Source organism: Chinchilla lanigera, unplaced genomic scaffold, assembly GCF_000276665.1.
Source record: "Chinchilla lanigera isolate Chin_1 unplaced genomic scaffold, ChiLan1.0 scaffold00029, whole genome shotgun sequence".
Taxonomy (NCBI): Eukaryota; Metazoa; Chordata; class Mammalia; order Rodentia; family Chinchillidae; genus Chinchilla; species Chinchilla lanigera.
In genome coordinates, this window is record NW_004955430.1 from 1786695 (window position 1) to 1809444 (window position 22750).

General features: G+C 45.5%; 1 protein-coding gene across 3 annotated transcripts; it reads right to left on the bottom strand.

Moving 5' to 3' along the window:
* Nucleotides 1-7765: 7765 nt before the first annotated feature.
* Nucleotides 7766-15833, bottom strand: Rpp14 (ribonuclease P/MRP 14kDa subunit). 3 transcript variants are annotated; one of them, XM_005387300.2, is made up of 6 exons: nucleotides 15658-15833; nucleotides 13991-14088; nucleotides 13804-13888; nucleotides 10346-10422; nucleotides 9254-9332; nucleotides 7766-8808 (listed from the first exon to the last, which is right to left on the bottom strand). In XM_005387300.2, exons 2-6 carry the CDS (start codon nucleotides 14065-14067, stop codon nucleotides 8752-8754), a joined length of 375 nt encoding a protein of 124 aa, XP_005387357.1. In that variant the 5' UTR covers nucleotides 14068-14088; nucleotides 15658-15833; the 3' UTR covers nucleotides 7766-8751. The 3 variants fall into 3 exon arrangements, with proteins under 3 accessions (XP_005387357.1, XP_005387358.1, XP_013371116.1); XM_005387301.2 differs by lacking the exon at nucleotides 15658-15833 and adding an exon at nucleotides 15439-15542; XM_013515662.1 differs by lacking the exon at nucleotides 15658-15833 and adding an exon at nucleotides 15421-15532.
* Between the last annotated feature and the right edge of the window lie 6917 nt (nucleotides 15834-22750).

Consider the following 22750-nt stretch of genomic DNA (forward strand, 5'->3'; position numbering starts at 1 on the left):
AAAAAAAAAAAAAAAAAAAAAAAAAGAGCTTAATAGGAAGAATGCAATAGAACAGGAAGAGACTTGGCACATAATAAAACTCAAGCAATATTACTTCCTTCCTTTGTAATTCACATAATTGAGGATTTTTATTTCTTCAAGTTTGTCTCCACTAAGCATTTACTTTTCAAACAGAGCGCAACGTGTATTGGTAATTCCACCTCCACCCCATAAACTTTTGACATCAGAGCAAAGGCTCAGATTGTCTTAAAGGGTACCCCCGCTAGATCTCTAGATCTCAAGTTTAAAAAGATTGTTGGGCAACCCTAAGAAGTCCAGTGCTCATGACAGACTTGCTTCAGGGGCCAAAACCCAGAAGAGGGAGATGCGAGGAAGGAATCATCAAACTTGGAAATTTATCCCTAAAATAATGAGCACTCTTCCTATATTCCATTTTTGACCCAGTGTGCTTCAAAGCAGCAGTCTATTAAAGCAAAACTACATCATATTGGGAGGATTCAACTTTTATTTCCATTTCATTGCCAGAATCACAGAAACCAAAATCCAGTTTAATCACTACTCTGTCATGATGGGGACTGACCAAGACAAGGCTCTGCTCAAACACTGCTTGTGGGAGTGAGTATACACTGGCCCAAGCACTGGGATGGAGTCATTCATTCAAGTACTTACTACTGAATACATCATGTAACAAACCCAGTACTAGGGAGCTGGGATTTAATATCTATCAAGGGCTTTGAAAATGTTCTCACCCTACAGTGCAGTAATTCTGCCGTAAGGAGGATTATACTAAGGACGTAATCAGATTTGTGCAGATACAGTATTCAAGAATTATCTAATTCTTAGTAAGTGATTAGACAAATCATGATATAGTTATGATTTATTTTTGCAGTACTAGAGATTGAACCAGGGCCACATGCATGCTAAGCAACTGCTCTACCACTGGGCTACATCCTAGTCTTTATTTTATTTTGGGGTAGTCTTGTTAAGTTGTCCAGAGTAGCCTTGAACCTGCGATCCTCCCGCCTCAGCTTCTGGAGTAGCTGGGATTCCAAGCATGTGCCACCATACCCAGCTTCTTGAATTTCTTACAGTGTTAAAAATCAAACTGGCATGGTGATATACACCTGTAATGTCAGCACTCTAGAGGGCTGAGGCAGGAGGACCACCAATTCAAGCCCAGCCTGGGTAACCTGGCAATTAGCAAGACCCTCTCTCAAACAAACAAAAACAAAAATATTAAAAAGAGGGCTGGGAATATAGCTCACAGTGAAGCCCTGGGCTGAATCCCCAGTATCACAAAGAGAAAAAAAATGAGATTATTAGCTGGTGTGTAGCTCAGTGATTGAGTACATGTTTAGTATATATACGAAGCCTTGGATTCCATCAGCAGCACACACACACAGAACAAAATAATCATATTATCGAAGAATAAATGATACTGGGGAATATTCTTGACATTATAGTAAGTGAAAACAGTAATATATGTATGTTTGATACCAATAGGTTTGCAGAAAAAGCACCATAATATACCAAAATGTTTCCTCTAGGAAGCAGAATCCTGAGTTCTTTATGCTTTTTGCATTTTTCACCGATCTCTAACAGAAACGCTTTATTTTATGACTAGGGGAAAGTGTTATTTGAAACAGGGTCCAGCGCTCCGACAAGCCACTGGCTCCACAAAATCAATTCCTGCAGTGTTCCCTGAGTGCATCCAGCTGCAGCTTCACGCCACTTTCACTGTGTTCCACACACAATCCGATGCTGTACCTTGTTCACAGCTTGTTCCCTGTGAAAAATTCCAAATGACCCGGAGAGGGAATTTTGCAGTTTCCAAATTAGATTTGTTTTTTTCATTTAGGATTATGTGACTAGAGGATAATACTGTGTATTCATATTAGATTATGACAACAATGCTTTCATGCGGTGTTACTTTTCTTTCTCCTTTTTAAGTTCTGAGGGTTGAAGTGAGGCCTCTCGAATGCTAAGCAAGGGCTCTACCACAACTATACACTCTACCCTTTTCATTTTATTTTGAATGGGATCTCACTAAGTTGTCCAAGGTGGCCTCAGATTTGGTCTTTCGGCCTCTGCCTCTGCCTCTGGAGTAGCTGGATGACAGGTATGCATCACCATACCCAGGTTCCCTAAGTGTTACCTGAGGACTTCTGGTGTTGGGGGCCTGTGGGTAACAAAACAGAAAATAAGCAGGGCTTTTTTCCTCCAATACTGTTTTTAGGAATAAGGAAAGACTGTCAGTGACTCCCAAGTCAGTCTGTGTGGAATTCAGACACCAGCTACCATGGGAGATACGGAGGAAGAGCAACGACAGCCAGAGTAGACGGTGCGGCAGCAGTTCTCGGGAGATGGGGTTCCAGCAGGACTTTTTTTTCAGTACTGGGGATGGAAACCTGGGCCTTTGCACTGAGCTACATCCCCAGCCCTTTCTCATTTTTTGAGAGTGTCGCCTGCTTTACAGGAGTCTTCCTGCAATCCTTCTGCTTCTGCCTCCCAGAGTGCTGGGATTACAGGCATATGCCAGCATGCTGTTTTGAAGAGAATTTTTTTTTTTGTTTTAATCTTTTTGAGACAGGGTCTTGCTGTGAAGTTCAGGCTGGCCTTGAGCTCACTTTGTAGCCCAGGCTGGTCTCGAACTCACAATGCTGCTCCTGCTTCAGCCTCCTGAGTGTTGGGATTACGGGCATGCGCCAGAACACCGGCCACTAATGACAGTTTTTAAGGAGAAAAAAGTCTTTTCTTTGTTTTTTTTTTTCCTTCCGGTACCAGGAATAGAACTCATGACTTTGCGCTTGCCAGGCAGGCGCTTTGCCACTGAGCTAAATCCCTAGCCCCCCGTTTTTTTCTAAAAAGCAAGATCCAAGACACTGTTAGGCATGGGAAAGTTAACAAGAAATATGTCACCTTGTATCAAGCTGCTTAGGCACATAAATGATTGGAACAGTGAAAACATGCAGTAAGAGTCTGGTGCAGAGGCCACTGGGAGCTCGGGGAGGAGATGAGCCCCGAGGACTGGAGGAGCAGAGTGGAGCGTGGGAAGGCTGGACAGGAGATGCTCACTGGGAGGGGAGGAGCTCTGCACATCCTCGGCTCCTAGCTCTGCTTTAACACCTGCTCCTGAGAGCTACTGAGACCTCACCGACCACTAACACACTCTGTACCTGGGCAGTGCTGCTTCAAGAAGTAAAAGGTGGGTAAGCGGGTAAAAGCAGTACAGGAGTGAGAGGAGGAGACAGGTGGAAGGAAGTTTCCCCTGGTAGGAAAGTCACAATCCGACTCAAGAACTAGGCAGAAAGCTGCCCTCACGAATCTTGGTCGTGCCAAGGGCCCGAGCTGAGGCAACTCCTTGGGCTCACATGGATTCCACAATGGACTGACACCAGACTTCTCTTTGCTTCGGCTTCCTCTTCTGTAGTAGAATGGAGATGGACACAGCCATGCCAGCCCTGCAGAACTGCTGACGACTGAATGCATTAAGGGAGGTAATGACCAAAAGGAGGCTGCTACAGCAGCAGGGATCAGCTCTTGCATTAGAAAGGAATTCACCAAAACTGAAAGGAATTCAAATGCTTTTCTCTCCAGACAGGAAGAGGACAGAAAAAGGAATTAGGAATGAAAAGCTGACTTGCAAAGGCCTGCAAAGAACCTGGCCAGCTTTTCCTGACTGGGAAAAGGAAACTGAAAGTGAGAAGTAAGGTTTGAGGGCATGCAAGCAGGGACAGGCTCTTCTTGTGACTTTCCCTCCCTCTGGACATTCTTACCCGAAGGTAGCCCCTTGAAGTAAACACTTCAGTATCTCAAGAATTACTGTCTACTCACAGCAGTGCCTTGTCAGTAATCTCCTTAAGATCCTGGGCTTAACTGAATCCCAAGACCTGCTGGAGACCAGGCCCAATCGATCTCAACATCCATTTGGCTTTTGATTTTCTGTTCGTTCGTTTTGCAGTACTGGAAATTGAATCCAGGGCCTTTACACTAAGATACAGTCCCATCCCTTTATTTTTTATTTTGAAGCAGGCCCTACATTGTCCAGGGTTGGCTTGGATTTGCAATCCAAGCTGCCCAGTGTGCCAGGGCTGCAGGCTGGCCTGTTATTCCAGGGTTTAAATGATCCTCCTTCCTCAGCCTCCCGAGTAGTTGGGACTATAGGAGGAAATCAGAAGGAATGTGGGAAATCCTCCCAGAGCTGGTACACACCACAGCCAGTTCCTCAGGCTGGGTAAAGCTAATGAGGAATGAGAAGTGACCTTCACTTTTGTCACATACACGACTACTTGGGGTAGCAAGAAGGAAATAAATATTTTATGTTCTCCTACATTGCCAGATGTTTAGCTGGGCCACAGGCTGTTCACCTAAGATGTAACGTTTGACCAGATTGATCAATGAATTTTAGTTATGATGCTTCTAATGCTTGGGAACTGCCCTACAAAACCGTGACACCGCAACTTCTGAACTGTTGCCAAAACAGCATAGTCTCCCAACTAAAAACAATTTTCTTTCTTTAAATATTCATGATCTAGATGCTAAACAAAATTCCACTCACAATTAATCCTCATTTCCCTTACATGTTGCCATATTCCATCACATTAAAGCACAATTTTATACGGGTTATAAGAAATCCTTTCAAACTTCTTTATAGTAAATCACCTTAGAAATAAAACTCTGGCGCTGGGAATGGTGGCACATACCAATAATCCCAGCACTCAGGAGGCTGAGGCAGGAGGATTGCCATTAAATTCAAGGCCAGCCTGGTCCTCATACTGAGACCCTGTCTCAAAAAAAACAAAAAAGAAAAAGTAGAGCCTCTTATTCATCTTACTCTACTGGCAGATTTAGTTTCTCCTGGCTGGTGATTTTACTCCAAATCTAAATTGCTTTGAAGACACTGCAAATTCATGTCTCTACTGTGTCTGCAAAGGGAGGCAAAGGTAAGAACAAAGGAAATAAAAACATCAGGAACCTTTGAGAAGTACTCATGCTATCTGCTCAAGAGTAAATAGGCAGTCCTGCTGCTCTGCTCAGATAAAGGTAGTTAATAAATTATGCCAATGTATGAGGTAGTCACAGAGGCACAATCAGAATGACAGCCAACCCTTGACAGAACGTTTAAATATCAAACCTGAATAATTATTAATAGTTCAGCACAGAATGAAAACCTTTGGTTACCTCAGAGGCACTGGTATACACTCAGAAACTTCTAGAGGAACGCACAAGTCACATCCCCGAGACAAATGGTAGACGTGGCGAGGCACTCCCTGCTGCTACAAAATCTGCTGCTGAAAAAGAAGAGTGACCGGGGATGTAGCTCAGTGGCACAGCGTCTGCCTGGCAAGTACGAGGTCGTGAGTTTGATTCTTGCTGCCAAAAAAAAAAAAAAGTGTGGCACTTCACCAATATGCAAATGTTTCTAATATAAAATCTGTTAAGCAATTTTCCAGTACTTTAGGCTGCAAGTGCTTAAGATGGGTATTCCTTTCCATTGCACTCAAACGTCACATAAATTAGACTCTCATTAACACCCTGCATGGAAAGTGCCGACAGTCTGGCCTAGCTTAGTCATTGCTTTTGTATTTCCTTCCACATGTAACCTGTAGTCAAGACCACCTCTCAGTCATCTGGGGAAGGACTTCCTAATGTGAGGCCCACCCCAGCTTTGTCAGTCATTCTTTCTGGCAGCTTGTCCGGGCCAACCGGCCCATTTTCTTTAGCGCTGGCTTTAACAAAGCATGAGAGGACTTGAGACTCAGCTCTGGGTGAAAATGAGAAGTCATGATTCACGGAAAAAACTGATTACCTTCTTGCCTATTTTTCTGATCCGATTTTTACTGATTTAGAGGGACCAATGACCATGACCCTTAAGGAGCACTGAAAATGTGGAAATGCTCTTGTTTAGAAGCTACTTTGCGAAGTTACACTGTGAATCAGTTACCCTCCCTCACCCTCATGCTTGCCCTGCATTTAATTTTTCATGTTTACACTCTTGGCAATTCTGCCCTGAGACAGTCACTGAGCAACAACCACGACACGTATTTGTGCAAGCCACCAAGTGATATATAGGGAACTGCTATTACTGTACCAGGAAAACAAATATAGAACATTCTGGATGTAAATGTTCTACAGACTGATTCCTATTACTTTAAATCCCACATAACAAAATACTACTATAGATACTGAAGGCGCTTCCAGGAGTGGGGCAGTGTCAGATCCAAATGGTGAGAGACAAAGGGCTTTGAAGCCATGCAATCTCAAGCCTGAATCCCAGCTTTCTTCCACATTAGTTGTACAACCTTAGAGGAGTTACGCATCATCAGTCTGTTCCCTTGCTTATAAAAATGGGTGTTCACTTGACAAAGTTGTTTTAAGGTTAGAATAAGCATAGAAAACCAGCTCGAGATGTGAAAAATGGTAGCTGAGTATTAATGCACACATCGCACACCGTCTATGGACCGACATGCTAGGCCTGCCGCTATGTCCCAGGGGATGGGTTCTACAGGAGTAAGTGGTTTAGCCTCAATTCTCTATTTCATTCCGACACTGCAACAAATTTTCAGCATGTCTAGCAATTCATCTTTAAACAAGTCTTCTCTAGGTGAATCTCGGCCTCAACATGCTGCCCACTCTGAACCCCTGGAACAGCTGCCTTGTTCCTGACATTAACTTGGATATTTTCTTCCTACCTCAAACACTAGAAGATGGTATATAAACAGTTGTAGTTAACTAATTTTATATACATCACTGTGCTCTAATGACTAGAATAATTCTAGTAATCTGTTCCACTGCTTCCCTTTTTGTTAAAAAACAAAACAAAACAAAACCTGGTCACTTACAAGCTGGAGGAAAACCCATTTTCCAAGAAAACAAGGCGCCCACCAGTTACACCAGATCTTAATCAAAACCAAGTCAAGCCGGGCGTGGTGGCGCACGCCTGTAATCCCAGCACTGGGGAGGCTGAGGCAGGAGGATCGTTGCGAGTTTGAGACCAGCCTGGGCTACAAAGTGAGCTCAAGGCCAGCCTGAACTGCATAGGGAGACCCTGTCTCAAAAAGGCAACAACAACAACAACAAAAAATCTAAGTCAGTTACCAACTAAAGCTACGGAGCACAAATGGACCACTTATATGTTGTTTTATACCTTGTTTTAAGTGTCGGCCCCCCCCCCCAAAAAAAAAACCGCGTTGTCATATTAGGGGTGCATACTTAGTACTAACACATTGAATAGCACCAAACTTAAGAATCTGGTCTCTGTGGTCTGACTTCTTAGAGTTTTTTCCCTCATAATAGGAAGATGTTTACGTAATGTGAGGTGGACCCACATTTTCAAGGGAGATACATAAGAAGGTGGATCTTTTAGGAACTTTGTACTCAAGATTCTACTCCAGGTTAAAGATACTAATTGGCTGGCTGACAACCTGAAAACTGGACCGTTACCTGTTTAACAGACCAGCCAGCTTGAAATTCAGGAAGATCTCTAACCTCAGTCCCAGGCGGACGGACAATGGTAGCCAGTGTTTACAGGTCAACTAGGGGGCTTCAGTCTGTGCCCATCATTTTCAGCAGTCCCGCCCGGCATGTTATCAGCACTTTATGGATGAGACACGGTCTATGTAACAGAATCCAAGCATGCACATATACTCTGCTCTGACAACAGAAAATCCACCAGAGAGGCAAGTCCTGGAGAAGGCTGAGCAGGACGCCACCTCGGTGTAAGCAATAACAAATCACAATAAACCCTGACCCCGAAACAGCTGAGGAAAGGATCTAAGAATATTTACTGGTAATGGGTACGTGTTCAAAGACAACTCAACTTCCTTGTTTCCTTCCCTAATTAAGTCCTTGACAGTTATAAATTCAGTTAGAAAATTCTACAGATACAGGGAGATGCCAGTAAATGCAAGTCTAACTAGGTAGAAGATGAAATCTTCCAAGTACTCAAGTCTGGGTGAGGTATAAAGCCGAACTGGAAAGCAGGTATTTGAACACATCCCACTGTTCGCCTTCCTCAACACGGCTTCTGGGTCTGTCAGCCACACCTTAGTGACGGGCAGCAGCCCATGTCCTCAGGTGCTTCTTTAATAACAACAGCACTGGTGTTTGAACTTGCAACACACATTTCAGGATTTGGGAGCTTCTGGGAGCATAACTTTAACCCAGCCTTCCATAACAGTCTTTTTACTTTCTATTACCGAACACGACACTTCGATAACAGCAACAAAACGCTTGAGTCTTTTCACTTCTGCAGAAGCCAAAACAACTTCTCCAATATATAAAGGAGCTGGAAAGTTAATTTCCTGAGAAAGAAACACACAACCTGGTCCCGGCATTTTAGTACCCAAGAGAGCTGAGATCAGTCCATTGATCAAAACTCCATGTACGACTGTCTTTCCAAACTTGGTGTGTTTCACGAACTCCTCATTTAAATGTAAGGGATTGACATCTCCAGTTAACTCTGAGAAGGCAACCACGTCCCTCCGTGTGAAGGCCCTGCTGAGTTCAGCTCGGTCTCCAACTCTCACATGCACGAGCTCAAAGTGCTGTCTGCTCAGCACTGGTCGACTCAGGCAGAATCTCCTCCGAAGTCCACCCCACCAAAGCGGATGGTTGGGTTTTACTGGGAACATCTTTGACATCTTCCAATTTCTTCAACGGGGTCTTTAAGACTGCTGCTGTATTCAAACTGTGAAGTCACCAAAAAGTACTTTTGGGAGCAGAGGAAAACTTTCTGAAATTGAAGACTATTCAATCCAATACCAGTTCCCTACTATTACCAGATAAAGCAAGGAGGAAGGGAGAAACCTACAAGAGAAAGAAAAACATGAATAGTGTTAGAAAAAAACTGCACTGCAACACAGAGCACTGTAGAAACACGCCCAGTTTTACAGGAGGGATAAAGCTACTCTCCTAGTACTTTAAAGAACATCTTAGGGAAGCATCCTTGGCTAAACAAGCAGCCGTAAGTTCAGTGAGAACACACCAATGTGCAGCACTAGGCCTAAGCATTAAGTGAAGTGAAGCCTCTCCCACAAGGGCTCCAAGGGTGATCCCCAGCACCTCCCACACAACCTAACTCTAAGCGCCTCGTCTCTCATTTCCAGAAGCAGTGAGGCCCTGGGCTATTTTTTCACTGCTGGATGGTATTAACTATGCTAGCTTTATTCAAGTAATAAAACTAAAATTATACACTAAAATCAGATGATCCATACTTGGCCTTGTTTGTCGTGTGTGAAGGAACAGCTTTTACCTGAGTCACTCTGAAAGCACATTTTTTGCCTTTATAGGATCCTAGCAGGGTCAAAGAGCTCCACAATTTGGCCATACCGCTGCGGAAAGATCATGAAGAGAGTAAATAAAGGACTTGTCCCCACACCATCTCCCTAATATTTTTCTTTGTTATACTCCAGAAAGTCATTGATATTTTTTACCAGAAAACTTGATTTTTTTTTTTTTTTTTCATTTTTTTGAGACAGGGTCTTACTATGTAGTTCAGGCTGGCCTTGAGCTCACTTTGTAGCCCAGGCTGGTCTCAGACTCACAACGATCCTCCTGCCTCAGCCTCCCAAAGGCTGGGATTACAGGTGTGCGCCACCACGCCTGGCTGAAAACTTGATTTAAAGAAAAAAATACCTTGTAAGTAAAAGCACGGTATATCACCATCAGCATAGAATAAGATGAACATAAGAGTATTCCTAAAATACACATTTGGGACTTTGCAACCACAACCATCAGCTAGTGAACTCTAGTTTTAACCAAATCACAGCTTCTGTCCTCCATAAGCCCCTGCTAGATGAATGTTCTTATTCCTTTCAGTTTAAATTTCTAAAAGTTGCTCAGAGGTTACAATTGCAAAACTCTTGTCATCTGCAGCTGGGTGTGGTGGCACACACCTGTAATCCCAGCACTCAGGAGGCTGAGGCAGGAGGATCATTGTGAGTTTGAGACCAGCCTGGGCTACGAAGTGTGCTCAAGGCCAGCCTGAACTGCATAGCGAGATCCTGTCTCAAAAAGACAAAAAACAAAAAACAAACAAAAAAATCGCTAATCTTGTCATCTGCAAAGTGAGCACCTTTGCTGTTTCTCCACCAGTCTCTCCACCTTGTTCTCCGAGGGCGTGATGGTGAGCCTTTTGGAGACCGAGTCCACAAACTGCAACCCAAAACCCACTTATTTAACACAAAGTGCCAACACTGCAGTTAACCTGAATACTGAGGTTTCTATGTAGAAAAAAACAACTCATACAACTTGTGATGTCACCACAGAGCAGGCTCTGCGCGCCTGCTGCCTCACGCACACCCCAGGTTCAGTGTCAAGGCCCTACAGTGTTCCACTGTCATACCTGCTACACACTCGCAAGATGGCTGATGAGGTCTTCTCGTCATAGGTCAGGACGTCCACAGGTAAGGCAGCACCAACCTACGTACAAGATTATGCTATTAGCAACATTATTCTTAAACTCTAATAAATCCTGCCAACTCTTTGTTTTTGAAGCTTTTCTTCTCCAAAAAATCAGCACCTCACTTAATGATGCTGGTACTCACCAGCTACTTATAGCTTCCTCTGCTTGGAATATTCCTCTACCCCTTCGCATAGCTGATCCCTCCACTCCTCTAGTCTTTGTTTAAATTCTTTCTTCTCTAATCCTAAAAATTAGGCTCCATCTGCTTGCTACATTTTTTTCCCATACAGTACACATCCTTCCTCTCACAATTTTCATCCTCTTGCCACTAATCATTTACCATATTTTCCTATGACGACAATCAAGACCATCAGTCCATGAGACAAAGGTCACATCTGTTTACAGCTACATCTTAGAAACCAGGCTTTACACCTGACACACAAAGTGCACAGATCTCTTAAAAATTTACTTAGAAAAATTACAGGCTCACAGAAGACTAAAATAAACTTCAGGAGGTTTTGTACATCCTTCACTGCCCCCCAATATCAGCTTGCTGCATACCTATAATATACTACCGAAACCTGGCAATCAGTGTCAGAATAAGCCAGAATGTATCTGCATTTGGCCACTTACACAGGCACTCACACTTGTACATGTGTGTGTGTTTTCTTACCACAGCTTGCTGCAAGTAACTACCACTGCAATCAAGATAAAGACTGCACCAGCACAAGGCTTCCTCGCTCCCTCAATCCTTCCCTCCTATCTCTAACCCTCGGCAACCACTAATCCTGGCCCACATTATACATTATTTCAAGGGCATTACACACATAGATTCACTCAGAATGTGATCTTTGGAGTGATTCTCTGGAGATCCATCTGGCTGTATGCATCGATAATTCATTCCTTCTTGTTGTTGAGTACATCCCATACTACGAATGTACTACAGCTTATTCTCTCAGTGAAAGACAACTTGAGTGTTTCCAGTTTTTGGTTATTACAGATGAATCGACTATGAACATTTGTCATAGGCTTTTATGTGAACACAAGCTTGCATTTCTCTGGGATAAATGCCCAGCAATGCTATTGCTGGGGGTATATAGGTCATGTTTTGTTTACACTGCAGGGTAGTTGTACCATTTCATGTTCCACCAGCAATGTATGAATGATCCCATCTCTCCATATCCTTGCCAGCATTTAGCTATCACTATTTTTTATTTCAGTCATTCTGCTACGCACACACTAGTTTCTCATTATATTAATGCATGTTCCTAATCTTCTTTTTTTTTTTTTTTTTTTTTCTGTACCAGGAATCAAACTCACGACCTTGCGCTTGCCAGGCAGGTGCTTTGCCACTGAGCTAAATCCCCAGCCCCTTCTGAGTATCTTTTCATGAGTTTCTTTGCAAACTCTACATCCTCTTCAATGAAATGTCTGTATGTACTTTGTGTTGATTTTCTAGGTGGATTGTTTGTTTTTTTATTGTTAGGTTTTGAAAGTTTTTTACATAATCTAGGCATTTGACCTCTGTTAGATACTCAGTTCATAAATGTATCCACCCCAATCTACAGTTCATCTTTTTATCTTCTTAACAGAGCCCTTTTGTTTTTGTTTGCCTTTGTTTTGTGGTTTTTTGGATGCTAGAGATTGAATCAAAGGTCTCAAACATGCACTTGTTTTTGTTTTCAAAGCAGTGGCAAAGTTTATCTAAAAAAGTGAAAGTGAAGAGAAGAAACTGGTGAGAAAGAAACTGGCTCTGCAGAGTGAGCTTGAGCCAAGCAAAAGAGGAAAAAATAAGATAAAAGAACACCCTGGAGAACACAGGGCGGGCAGTCCTGAGGAAAGCCAGGAGAGCTGCAGAATAAGTTTTTACTTTGATAAAGTACTTGGCAGATTTTGACCTGACAGAATATATGAATCGGGAAATAACTTCCTGAGAATCCTGTCTTTGCTGCTCTTCTCAATTTCCAAAGTTCTGTTTTTGTTCTCAAGGCAACACTGGAGTAAAGTCACTCAAAGGGCTGGCTTTGCAGGAGGGCCCAACTGTTGGCATAACTAACTCCATCCTGCCTCCTGACTTGTTCTTTCTCTAAGCATTCTCTCTTACGGTCACCCTGGAGTCCAGCAACAACAGGTTTGATTAATAAACATCTTGCAACAAGAGCTGAAACTACATCTCAGGCAGCAGCAACTTTATTATCACAGCAAAGCTTCCCATAAGAATCCTGAGATAGCCAGGCATGGTGGCACATGCCTGTAATCCCAGCACTTGGGAGGCTGAGGCAGGCAGATCGTTTCAAGTTCGAGACCAGTCTGGGGTACAAAATGAATTCAAAGCTAGCCTGAACTGCATAGCAAGACTCTGTCTCAAACACACACACACACACCAAAAAAAAAAAAAAAAAAAAAAAACCCTGAGATAAAAATCAACCAGGCCTAAGGTGGCCATGGGAGCCACTAACCCTTGCCTCTGTCCCTTTTCTATTATAGCCCCAAGTCTCTTGTCAGCAAACTCTGGCCTTCTCACTATGGCTACACAGAATAATTCCTCTGCTACTTCACCACACTCTTCACCTTTGGTCTTTTAGGATGAGTGGCCACATCTTGTCAGGCCTCTGGTCTAGGACTCAGGCTATAATCTGAGATAGGACAGAGCTGCATCAGAATATAAATCCACAACATCACTAAGTACACTGTTCAGATCAGCTCACACCGTTTTGTAACAAAACTTTCTCACTAAAGGCAATGATATGCTGGTTCTGGTATAAATCCCTTAGCTCTTCAAGATGGGCTAAAAGAGGGGCTGGGGATTTAGCTCAGTGGCAAAGTGCCTGCCTAGCAAGTGCAAGGTCATGAGTTCGATTCCTGGTACCGGAAGAAAAGACAAAAAAAAAAAAAAAGATGGGCTAAAAGACATCTGCAGGGTGCCAGACTAGACCATACTGAGTAGCACTGTGCTAAAACAAACACTTGTCTAACAAGTTCCTTGTTAAAAGCAAGACATACTAACAACTATCAAAATTCATCATTTCTGAAAGCCTGATGTTGCCGCTTCAAGTAGTTTTGGTTTTTCTGTTGTTTGGTTTCAGAGACTGGGTCTCCCTATGTAGTTCAGGCTGTTCTTGAACTCATTATGTAGCCCAGGCTGGCCTCAAACTCATCCTCCTTCCTTAGCTTCCCAAATGCTGGGATTACAGGTGTGTGCCACCACGCCTGGCTCAAGCAGTTTTAAAATATTATAAAAAGGGTGTCTCTCTTCCTTTTTCTCCTTGTTTTGGGGATCAAACCAAGAGCCTGGCATGTGCTAAACAACTGCTCTACCTGTGAGCTACATCCCTAGACCATTTTCTGCATTTCTTACAGTGAACTTAGGAATGCTGATCTACCCAGTAGTTCCGTACCTCCCCGAACAGGTCCTTCAGAGAGGAAACAAGCAGCTGCTTGAACTGTGCGGCATTTAGTCCAACTCCATGATCCTGAAATTCTCTGTAACAAACATTAAAAAAAGACATCACGCTAGGTTTCATTATGTTGGGAGTCATTTTTTTTTTAAAGGTAATCTAAAATAGAACTCGGGACTGAACTTACAGGCAGACCTTCATGTAGTGGTGCTCTGAGGAATTTTTGTAAACTATTCTTTCATACGTGGCATCTGATGCTGGCATCTTTTCCAAAGCTGATCACACCTACAGTGAGAGTCAAGAGGGCTATCAATTACCAAGGTTTAAGCTGTCTTTTTTTTCCAGTGTTAGGAGTAGAACCCAGCGCTCGGCGCATGTCATTTTTCACATTTTTAAGAATTTGGCCTGATTTTTAAAAGACCTCCCAGCATAATAACTTTGCCACTTTTGTTCAAACTAAGGTCACTCATACATAAGTTCCTATGCACATATGCACTTTTTTTGGGTGCTATTAGCTATTGAACACAGGAATGGTTTACCATTGAACTACACCCCAAGGCCTTTTTAGGGAACCACACCTCAAGATGGCCATGTGATGGCCAGGCCTGCATACCTCCCTGGAGACAAACAGCAGCTTGAGATCACACTGTAATTAGCATGACCTGATCCAGTGGGCCCAGACAGTGCATCAGACACGTAAGTGGGTGACCAGAACACCCTGACCTATACTCCTCCTGTCTTTCAGGAGCATTCTCTCAATAAACCTTTTCTACTCTTAACCTCTTTTATGCTCAAATCCATTATCTGATGTCCAGAGACTCAAACTTGGCACATCTTTTTTTTTTTTTTTTGGTTTTTTTGAGACAGGGTCTCGCTATGCAGTTCATGTTGGCCTTGAGCTCACTTTGTAGCCCAGGCTGGTCTGGAACTCGCAACGATCCTCCTGCCTCAGCCTCCCAAGTGCTGGGAGTACAGTAACAGGTTGGGAGTTACTTCCCTGAGACAATTGCTCTGCTCCAAACCTTGCAATGCCTCCCACTTTGTAGAGTAAGGCCTAAGTCCTTAAAATAGCCTGCAAGCGCCTGCATGATCAGCACTGCTCTGATCTCAGGTCCTGTCATTTTTTCCTAGACTCAAATCCCCTCCACCACCACACACGCCTCTTAACTCTTTCTCAAATACCAGGCTCTCTCCTACTCCGGGCCTCAGCTCCAGGTTTTTGGGGGTCTGGAAATGCCCTTCCTTCACGTAGTTCCCAACTCACTCCATCGCCTCCTTCCTGGCACTGCACTAATCTCACCCAACTTGGGCCAGGGCCCACCCTAATACTGCACCATCCTCTCCTTTCCACGTCCTGGCCCTTTCTCTCACAGCATTTGACACCTTCTAACAATTCAGTTCTTCAACTTCTACTCTCCTCCCCGACTTCACAGTGCTTCCAGTCACGTGGCCGGGTCGGTCTTGGTCACTGTTATTTCTCAAAGAACTAAAACAGCACGGTGCACGGTGCAGGCGTCCAACATAGAACTCTGAGACCAGATTGTTAATTTTTAAAAGCTCAATTCCCTACTATTGAGAACTTAAGATTGTTCACAGCTTTTCTGGACGAACACCCACCACTGATTTGGTGCCCACCTCGCTCCTGGCGCAAAAAGCGCCCTCCACAGAAGCGCTCTGCCCTCGCAGCCAGCATCTGGGACCAAGACCGCACAGGCACGGCTACGCTTCCGCGCGTGCGCAGCCCAGGCTGTCCGCCCTGCGCCTGCGCAACGGGCGCACGCGGCGGGCTCCACTAACGTGACCCACTGAGGCCAATCCCAGAACGTTGCTGCTCTCCCAAGGGCTTTCGCCTACCCGCTTTCCGCCGGACTAGCCTGGCGCCTCCCCTGACTCCCGTCCGTTGAACGAATGTGCCAAGGTGTGGAGGGCCCACACAGTGAGTACAGCTTGAGCCCCGGATACTTCAGGTGTATTTGCCTTTGGCTTCCTTCTGGCCCGCCCCCGGATGCGAGACGGGCCGCCGGATATGACGTCAGCGCGCGCCCTCTTCCTGCGGAACCTAGAGTCCATGCGAAGCAAGAGCAGAGCTGTTGGCGCGCAGCACCCCCTGCTGCCCACTTGCGAGAAAGTGTGTGTGATTGCAAAGTGCGGGGCTCAAGGCACAAAGTATATGCGGGGAGCCCTGATAGAAATTTATTTACTCATGCATTCATTCACAATTTTATATCTAGCGTCTCCAGTTTTTTCAGTTCTGACCATTGAACCAGGGGCCTCCTGCGTGCTTTGTAAGCGCTCTACCACTGAGCTACACCCCCAGCCCTCGCACCTCTGCTGAACATCTTCAGTGCCAAGCACAGGGCCCACTGTCAGTGTTTCTGTCTGCCAGCACATACTAGGTATTCTGGTTTTTTTGTTTTTTTTTTTTCCGGTACCGAGAATCGAACTCACGACGTTGCGCTTGCCAGGCAGGCGCTGTGCCGCTGAGCTAAATCCCCAGCCTCATACTAGGTATTCTGAACTGACATGGAAAGACCCAGCTGTTCCTGATGCCAAATGCAAGCCAAGTTCCACCTATGCGTTTATTAGCTAAATACTTGTTGAGGGCCTACTATGTGCTAGGCACTATTCTGAGTCCTGGGAACTCTGGAGAGTAAGATATGACCTGTCTACTCACGGAATATATAGTGTGTATTTAGTAACTAATAATAATAATAATAAAATGACAGCTAATATTTATCAAGTCCTTCCTCTGCGCCAGGCACTAGACAAAAGGTTTTACATGTGCTGTATCTCACAGTACCCTCAGAATCCCGAGGTAGCTACTACTATAATCATGCCCATTTCACAGAAGTGGGACTAAGGCACAGAGAGAGGCTGCTGTTTGCTCCAAATCACACGACTGTAAGTGGTGGAACAGGCTGAGTCTGGCTGGTACTCTCCATGCTGCAATATAGTATAACCACGAAGGCGGACGTGGTAATCTGCAGGTTGAGGCCATCCTGGGCTATACAGTAAGTGGAAACGGAACTCTGTCAGTCACGCGAGGACAATGTTCTGTCTGTGATGGCTTCTGCTGCATCCTAATCCTTGACACCGCCGTCTTTTCTGAACGCATTAGTTCATAAACAGACGTGCTGCTTCAGCTTGGGTTGGGGGAGGTGAGCAGGGATCTCCTCCCTCATTTCATTTCTCACAGCCCCACTGCAGCTGGATCTTCGGCCCTTGCCCTCAGCCGAACTTTCCAGTGCTGTGGTTTCTACCTCCCTTTCTTCTCCCCTCAAAGACCGGACTTGTTCCAGATGAGGGAATGAGGCAAGGCACCCAACACTGAGCCTAGACACTGTCATTTTCTTTCTCAACAAAGCTTGGATTTTGAAAGCTTCTATGACTCACTTTGAATCCATCCTTTGCCACCTACCACCTATCTCGTCTCTTACCATGAAGAGATCATTAGCCTCTACCTCAGTTTCCAGGGGAAAATAGTTGACGGTGTAAAGTGTTGGGCACCCGGGAAACAGTAATGGGAAGAGAGCCGCTCTGAGCCAGCCTCACGGTGCAGTCAGCCTGCCACACTGTGGCCCGGGAAAACCAGAATAACTTACACATTTTGGGCTTCAACAGCCTTGGTAAATTTTTACTCCTGTACCAGTGAAAAGAAAGTACCTTCCCAGCTGCCTCAATTCTCCTAGTGCGTTCTGTTTAATTTGGCTGAGAGTAAGAGATACCTTGGAATAGTAAAAAGACTGATTAACTTTTATTCTTTTTTTTTTTTTGTACCGGGAATCAAACTCAAGACCTTGTGCTTGCCAAGCAGGCACTTATGACGCTGAGCTATATCCCCAGCCCAAGACTGGTTAACTTTTATTTTTCAACTAAATCTTATTTACTTAGTACGGGGATTGAACCCAAGACCTTCAAACTGAGCTACATCTTCAGCCTAATTAATTAATTAATTTACTATTTAATTTTGAGACAGGGTCTTGCTAAGTCACTGAACTGCCCAGAATGGGATTGAATTTGTTATCTTCTCACCTTGGCCTCCCAGAGTCTGCGATTACAGACATGTACCACCATGTCTGGCTTTAATTTTTATTTTTGGAATCCCCCCACCCCCCGTACCAGCAATGGAACTCACGACCTTGCACTTGCCAGGCAGGTGCTGTGCTGCTGAGCTAAATCCCCAGCCCTACTTTTGGAATTGATATTATAGACTAACAGCGTATCATTTCAAATGATATAAAGGGATAAGCAATGAAAACTGAGCTTTTCCCCCCTCCCCTTCCACAGCCAACCTCTTCTCTCTCCAGAGAGGTTTTTTTTTTTTTTTTTTAACCTCTTCTCTCTCCAGAGAGGTTTTTTTTTTTTTGGTCTTTTTGAGACAGGGTCTTGCTGTGCAGTTGACCTTGAGCTCACTTTGTAGCCCAGGCTAGCCTTGAACTCGAAATAGTCCTCCTGCCTCAGCCTCCTGAGTGCTGGGATTACAGGCATGCACCACCACACCCAGCTATGGTCTGGGGGCTTTTCCTTTATAGTGCAGCCTAATATCACTCCATATCAAACACACAAAACAGCCTAGCATGGTGGCATATGTTTGTAATCCCAGCAATTGGGAAGCTGAGACAGGAGGATCACTATGAGTTTAAGGACAGCCTGGGATACACAGTGAGTTCAAGGCCAGCCTGAATGGCATAGCAAGACTGTCTCAAAAAAATAAAAAAAAAAACCAGTTGTCTTGAATTGCATTAGGTAGAGTCAGTTAGCTTCCGAGAGACATTTTGGAGCCCTCTGTCTCTCTTACTCAAAGCAAACTCGCTGGAGTAGACATGGATTAGTTTATGTTCCTGGAAAATATAGCAGCCAAGGAGTTAAGTCCACACCTCTTCCCCTTCTGCTGTGTGGTTGCGAACTGCTGCCAAACAGATGTTGCTGACATTGAAGAGCTTTCTCAACTTGGAAAGAAAAAGCAAAAGAGGGACCCGAGAGGAATTCCAGTCCAATGGGAATTATGCCGCCATTGTGAAGACAGGACAAGGGGCATGAGATGACCAGAAGCAGGAAGCTATGGAGCGGCAGTCATTGCCTCCATGCAGGGAGACCTGTGAAGTGCTTGCCCACATCACCCCACTGACTGTGCAGTGTCACTGTCACTTCCACCTTTCAGAGATGGCAGTGAAGCCCGAAGAGGTTGTCTGCGTCAGGTGCTGAGAGGACCCATTCCTCCCCGCAGACGACCAGCTGGGAGTGGCTCCTTTTGGGCCACCCTGAGCACCACCTCCAAAGCTGAAAATCACTCACCTGTCATCAGAGGGGGCCGGCTCCCGTGAAACCTGCTTGGAGCGGGGAGGCAGGATGCAGGGGAGGAGCTTACCAGAGGGGAGGCCAACCGCAAACTGCCTGCAGACAGACCCCTGGGCAGCCCGAGAGTGCCAGTGGTGCCTCTGAGGCATCATCTGAAATTGGAATTTTACTGGTCATTCTGCATTTCCTGGCAGCCCCAGGAGGTGGGAGGAGGGGCACAGCCGCTCAGGCTCTAGGCATTTGTGAGCGGCCAGCGGCCAACACACACAGCAGGAGGCAGAGGGCAGCAGTCCGTAAAGGGGACCTGGAAGGACATGATCAGCACCCCCTGCAGGCAGGGGCTCTGGGGACAGCTCACTAAACAATCCTGGAGGACTGGAAGCTCTGACCAGTCAGGTGCCAATGAGCCAGAGGAGCAGCAGGGCTGCCCGGTTCCCGCTCGGGGCCCTCCCCTCGTCCACTGCCCTCTGAGGATGCCTGCCCCTTTGCAGCCATCCCCCTGCTGTGTGGGGCTGAGGCTTCCACCGTCTCTTCTGGTATTTCTGAACCGCATTTGAACGACGGACCAGACTTTCCTTAGGAGGATCTTAGAAAGTTGTCCCCTAAGAAAAAACTCCATGACCCCAGGAAGGGAGAATATGGGGAGAAGATAATCACCCTGTAACTAAGCAGATTATTTCTGGAGGAGCTTTAGATCTTTCCTTAAAATTCAGTGATCTTCTCTAAGGGCTTAGAGGGGTCTCTACACTTTCTCTGCAGGATTCTGCCTGCCAGTTACAGGACTCTGGGGGTCTGTCGATTGGACCTAGAGGAGCCCCAACGCGCAGAGGGAAGTGAAAAGAGTGAGGAGCGGCAGCGGCGTGACTCTATTTGTATACAAGGAATAAAACTCCACAACCACCACCTGCAGGGTCCTCTCTGTTTACAGGCACCTGTGTATGTGCAGGTGCCCACATATCCCTGTGGACTGGTGATGCGGGGAGGTTGGGCTTGCCGGGGGTAGAGACTCCCCCCTTTTCTTGTATGAGTTTTAAAGTGACAGCAGCATTTTTGTAACACGAACAATTAAGTAAAATATGAGGAGCAGCTACTGATAGGCACAAGAAGCAGCTGTCGCACCCCAGGGCCAGCCCACTTGTTCTTGCTCCTCAGAAAAACTCTTGCGCCCTGCACTGTCCATAGCCAAGCTGAACTAAAACCTAATGCAGCCCTCTACCTTTTCATTTATTTTTTAGCCTCCTTTTAGCCGCAATGAAGGAGGGAGAGTAAGATAGAAAAAAGGAGAAACATCCGGAAGTCAGATCTCTCTGGCAGCAGTGCTTAATCAGCTCCTGCCTTTACTGCAGCCATGCGTGCAGTGCCCATTAGAAGTACGGATGTTGCTGGGTGTGGCAGGGCACACCCGTAACCACAGTACTTGGGAAGCTGAGGCAGGAGGATTGCTCTAAGTGTGAGGCCAGCCTGGCTACATAGTGAATCTAAGGCTAGCCTGAATTACAGAGCAAGAGCTGTCTCAACACACACACACACACACACACACACACACACACACACACACACACACAAAGAAAAAAGTACGGATGCATTTGTTTGATCATATGGGGCAGCAGGAGTGCTACACAAGTGCTGCAAGCAACCTTTCTGAATGGGTCTCTGAATTTGAATTAGGTCTGGCCCTGAGGGCCGTGGTGAGGGGCTGGGGACATATGCTCACTTGAATGTCTCCATGATAGCTTTTCCAGGGTTTGTCCTCCAGTGACCCTCCACCTGTCTTACAGCTGGCCTTGGTCTTGGGTCTCTGGAATTGCCAGAATCTTTCATTCTCCCATGCCCAGTGGAGCTCCTGCCTCCTAGGAATAGCCTAAGGTTGCTGTTCACTGCCTTATGTGTTTAGAACCAAATATCAAGAAATCAAATAACAAAGGGAAGGTTCCTCAGGAAGCCAAGGGACAGGGGCTACCATCTCGCTGAAAGGAAAGCCAACCAGCCAGATGTCCTCTCTCTCCCAGATGAAGCCAGTGATAGTCACGCAGGATGCTTGACCCCACAATGGGCCCAGGAACCCAGAGAGCAGTGACACTGGACCACAGAGCAGCGTCAAGCCAGCATCCCCAGCACCGACTCTGTGGTCCTGATCTGCTGCCCCATCTAGGACTGTTCTCATACTCTCAGAAAACTCGTCCCAATGGCTGAGAAAGTCCAGTCTGTGGTTAAAAGGGCAACGCTGGAAGAGATAAGATGATGTCTCACAAGAGCCAGGCTGCCGACTAGCAGAGGGAGCGAGGCTGTGTGCACCTGTGTGACTCAGAGGGACAGGCCTAACAAAGTGACTACACAGACACAGTTATGACATGTAGTCTTCTGTCCCAGCCTGATACACATTCCAAGCGCCAGTATTTTCTGGAAACTTCCTCTGGGCAAAGCAGCAGGTTTGTTTTCCTAAGGTGCGAAACAATCACCAGAGCTCAGCAGGAAGAGCAGGCAGTACTATCAAACGGATGCACGTTACGTTGGTCACTCCTGGCGTCACCCCATTCCGGTCAAGAAGCCCAGACTGACGGCAAACTGAATTTGAACCACTCTCTCTCCCTTGGCTTCCCCAGCACCTGCCCAGCACCCGCCCACAACAGCCAAGAAGCTCCCAATTCCAGCAGAACTATCAAGAGCCCAGCTGTGATTCTCGGGGCTTTACACTGTTCAGACATTCCTAGAGTTTTTCAGGGAGAGTTGGGATGAATGACTTCTTTCTTATTTCCAGGACTGTCATCAAAGGCACGCAGGACAGGGTCCAGCGGGGTCTTACATGGGACCAGTTGACTGGTGTAACCAGTAGATTAGTTATAATCATGGGGGCAAGTAATGGGTGTAAGGGTCTTCCCAGTATGGTGGGGCTGGACGTAGAGGGACATGGGAGAACCCTGAAGTCCTACTTGGGTTTGCCAAAAACAACTCTCGTGCTCTGTTTATGACATATAAACAAAGTTTTCTGGTGACAGTGGGGTGGGGGCAGGAGCCACATCCTGAACAGAACCTGTCCACCCTCCTTCAAGGTGGGGCTGCGCAGCACACGCCCTCCCTTAATGACGACACCGTGGGAACAGCAGCGAACAGCGTAGGCAGGAGGGCTGCTGACCTGAAAGATTAAGCCCAGATCCAGGGTTTTTCCAGGGAGCCCAAGGAATCTATCTTTCCCCACCCACACCCACCAGGAAGGACCGACCCCCTCTCCCATGAAGCTCAAATTGCTGGTGAATATAGGAGATCACGAGTACAGCATCTATTACTTTATTTTGTATTCTGTTGATTTTTGTTTTCATCTGTTCCATTTTCCTCTGGCTTTTACTATTTCTCTTCTAGCTTCCTGAGATAGAAGCTCAACTTATTGCTTTTCAGCATATAGAATATATATCACTGCTTTAGCTGCATCCCACAAGTTTGATGTCACATTTTCACATCTTCTTGTTCTTAAGTTCCATTCCATTTGTCTCTTATAAATTATTCAATCCAATTCTTGGATTTCCATTTAAACTATAAAGTTCATCTTACTTTATTTGCAGAACTATGTGGCTACAGGCTGTAGAAAGATTGGAAAGAATAAAGATTCTGGGAAGTTTAGAGCTCTTAAATGCAAAAGAAGAGAGTCAAAAGG

Excerpts from the sequence above, each read along its gene's own strand:
- Rpp14 (XM_005387300.2), bottom strand. The coding sequence starts at position 14,067 with ATGCCAGCATCAGATGCCACGTATGAAAGAATAGTTTACAAAAATTCC. Across the intron at positions 10,423-13,803 it reads TGAAGGACCTGTTCGGGGAG|GTTGGTGCTGCCTTACCTGT; the intron begins GTACGGAACTAC and ends TCTTGTACGTAG. Across the intron at positions 8,809-9,253 it reads GTGCTTTCAGAGTGACTCAG|GTTTCTCCCTTCCTCCTTGC; the intron begins GTAAAAGCTGTT and ends TTTCTCTTGTAG.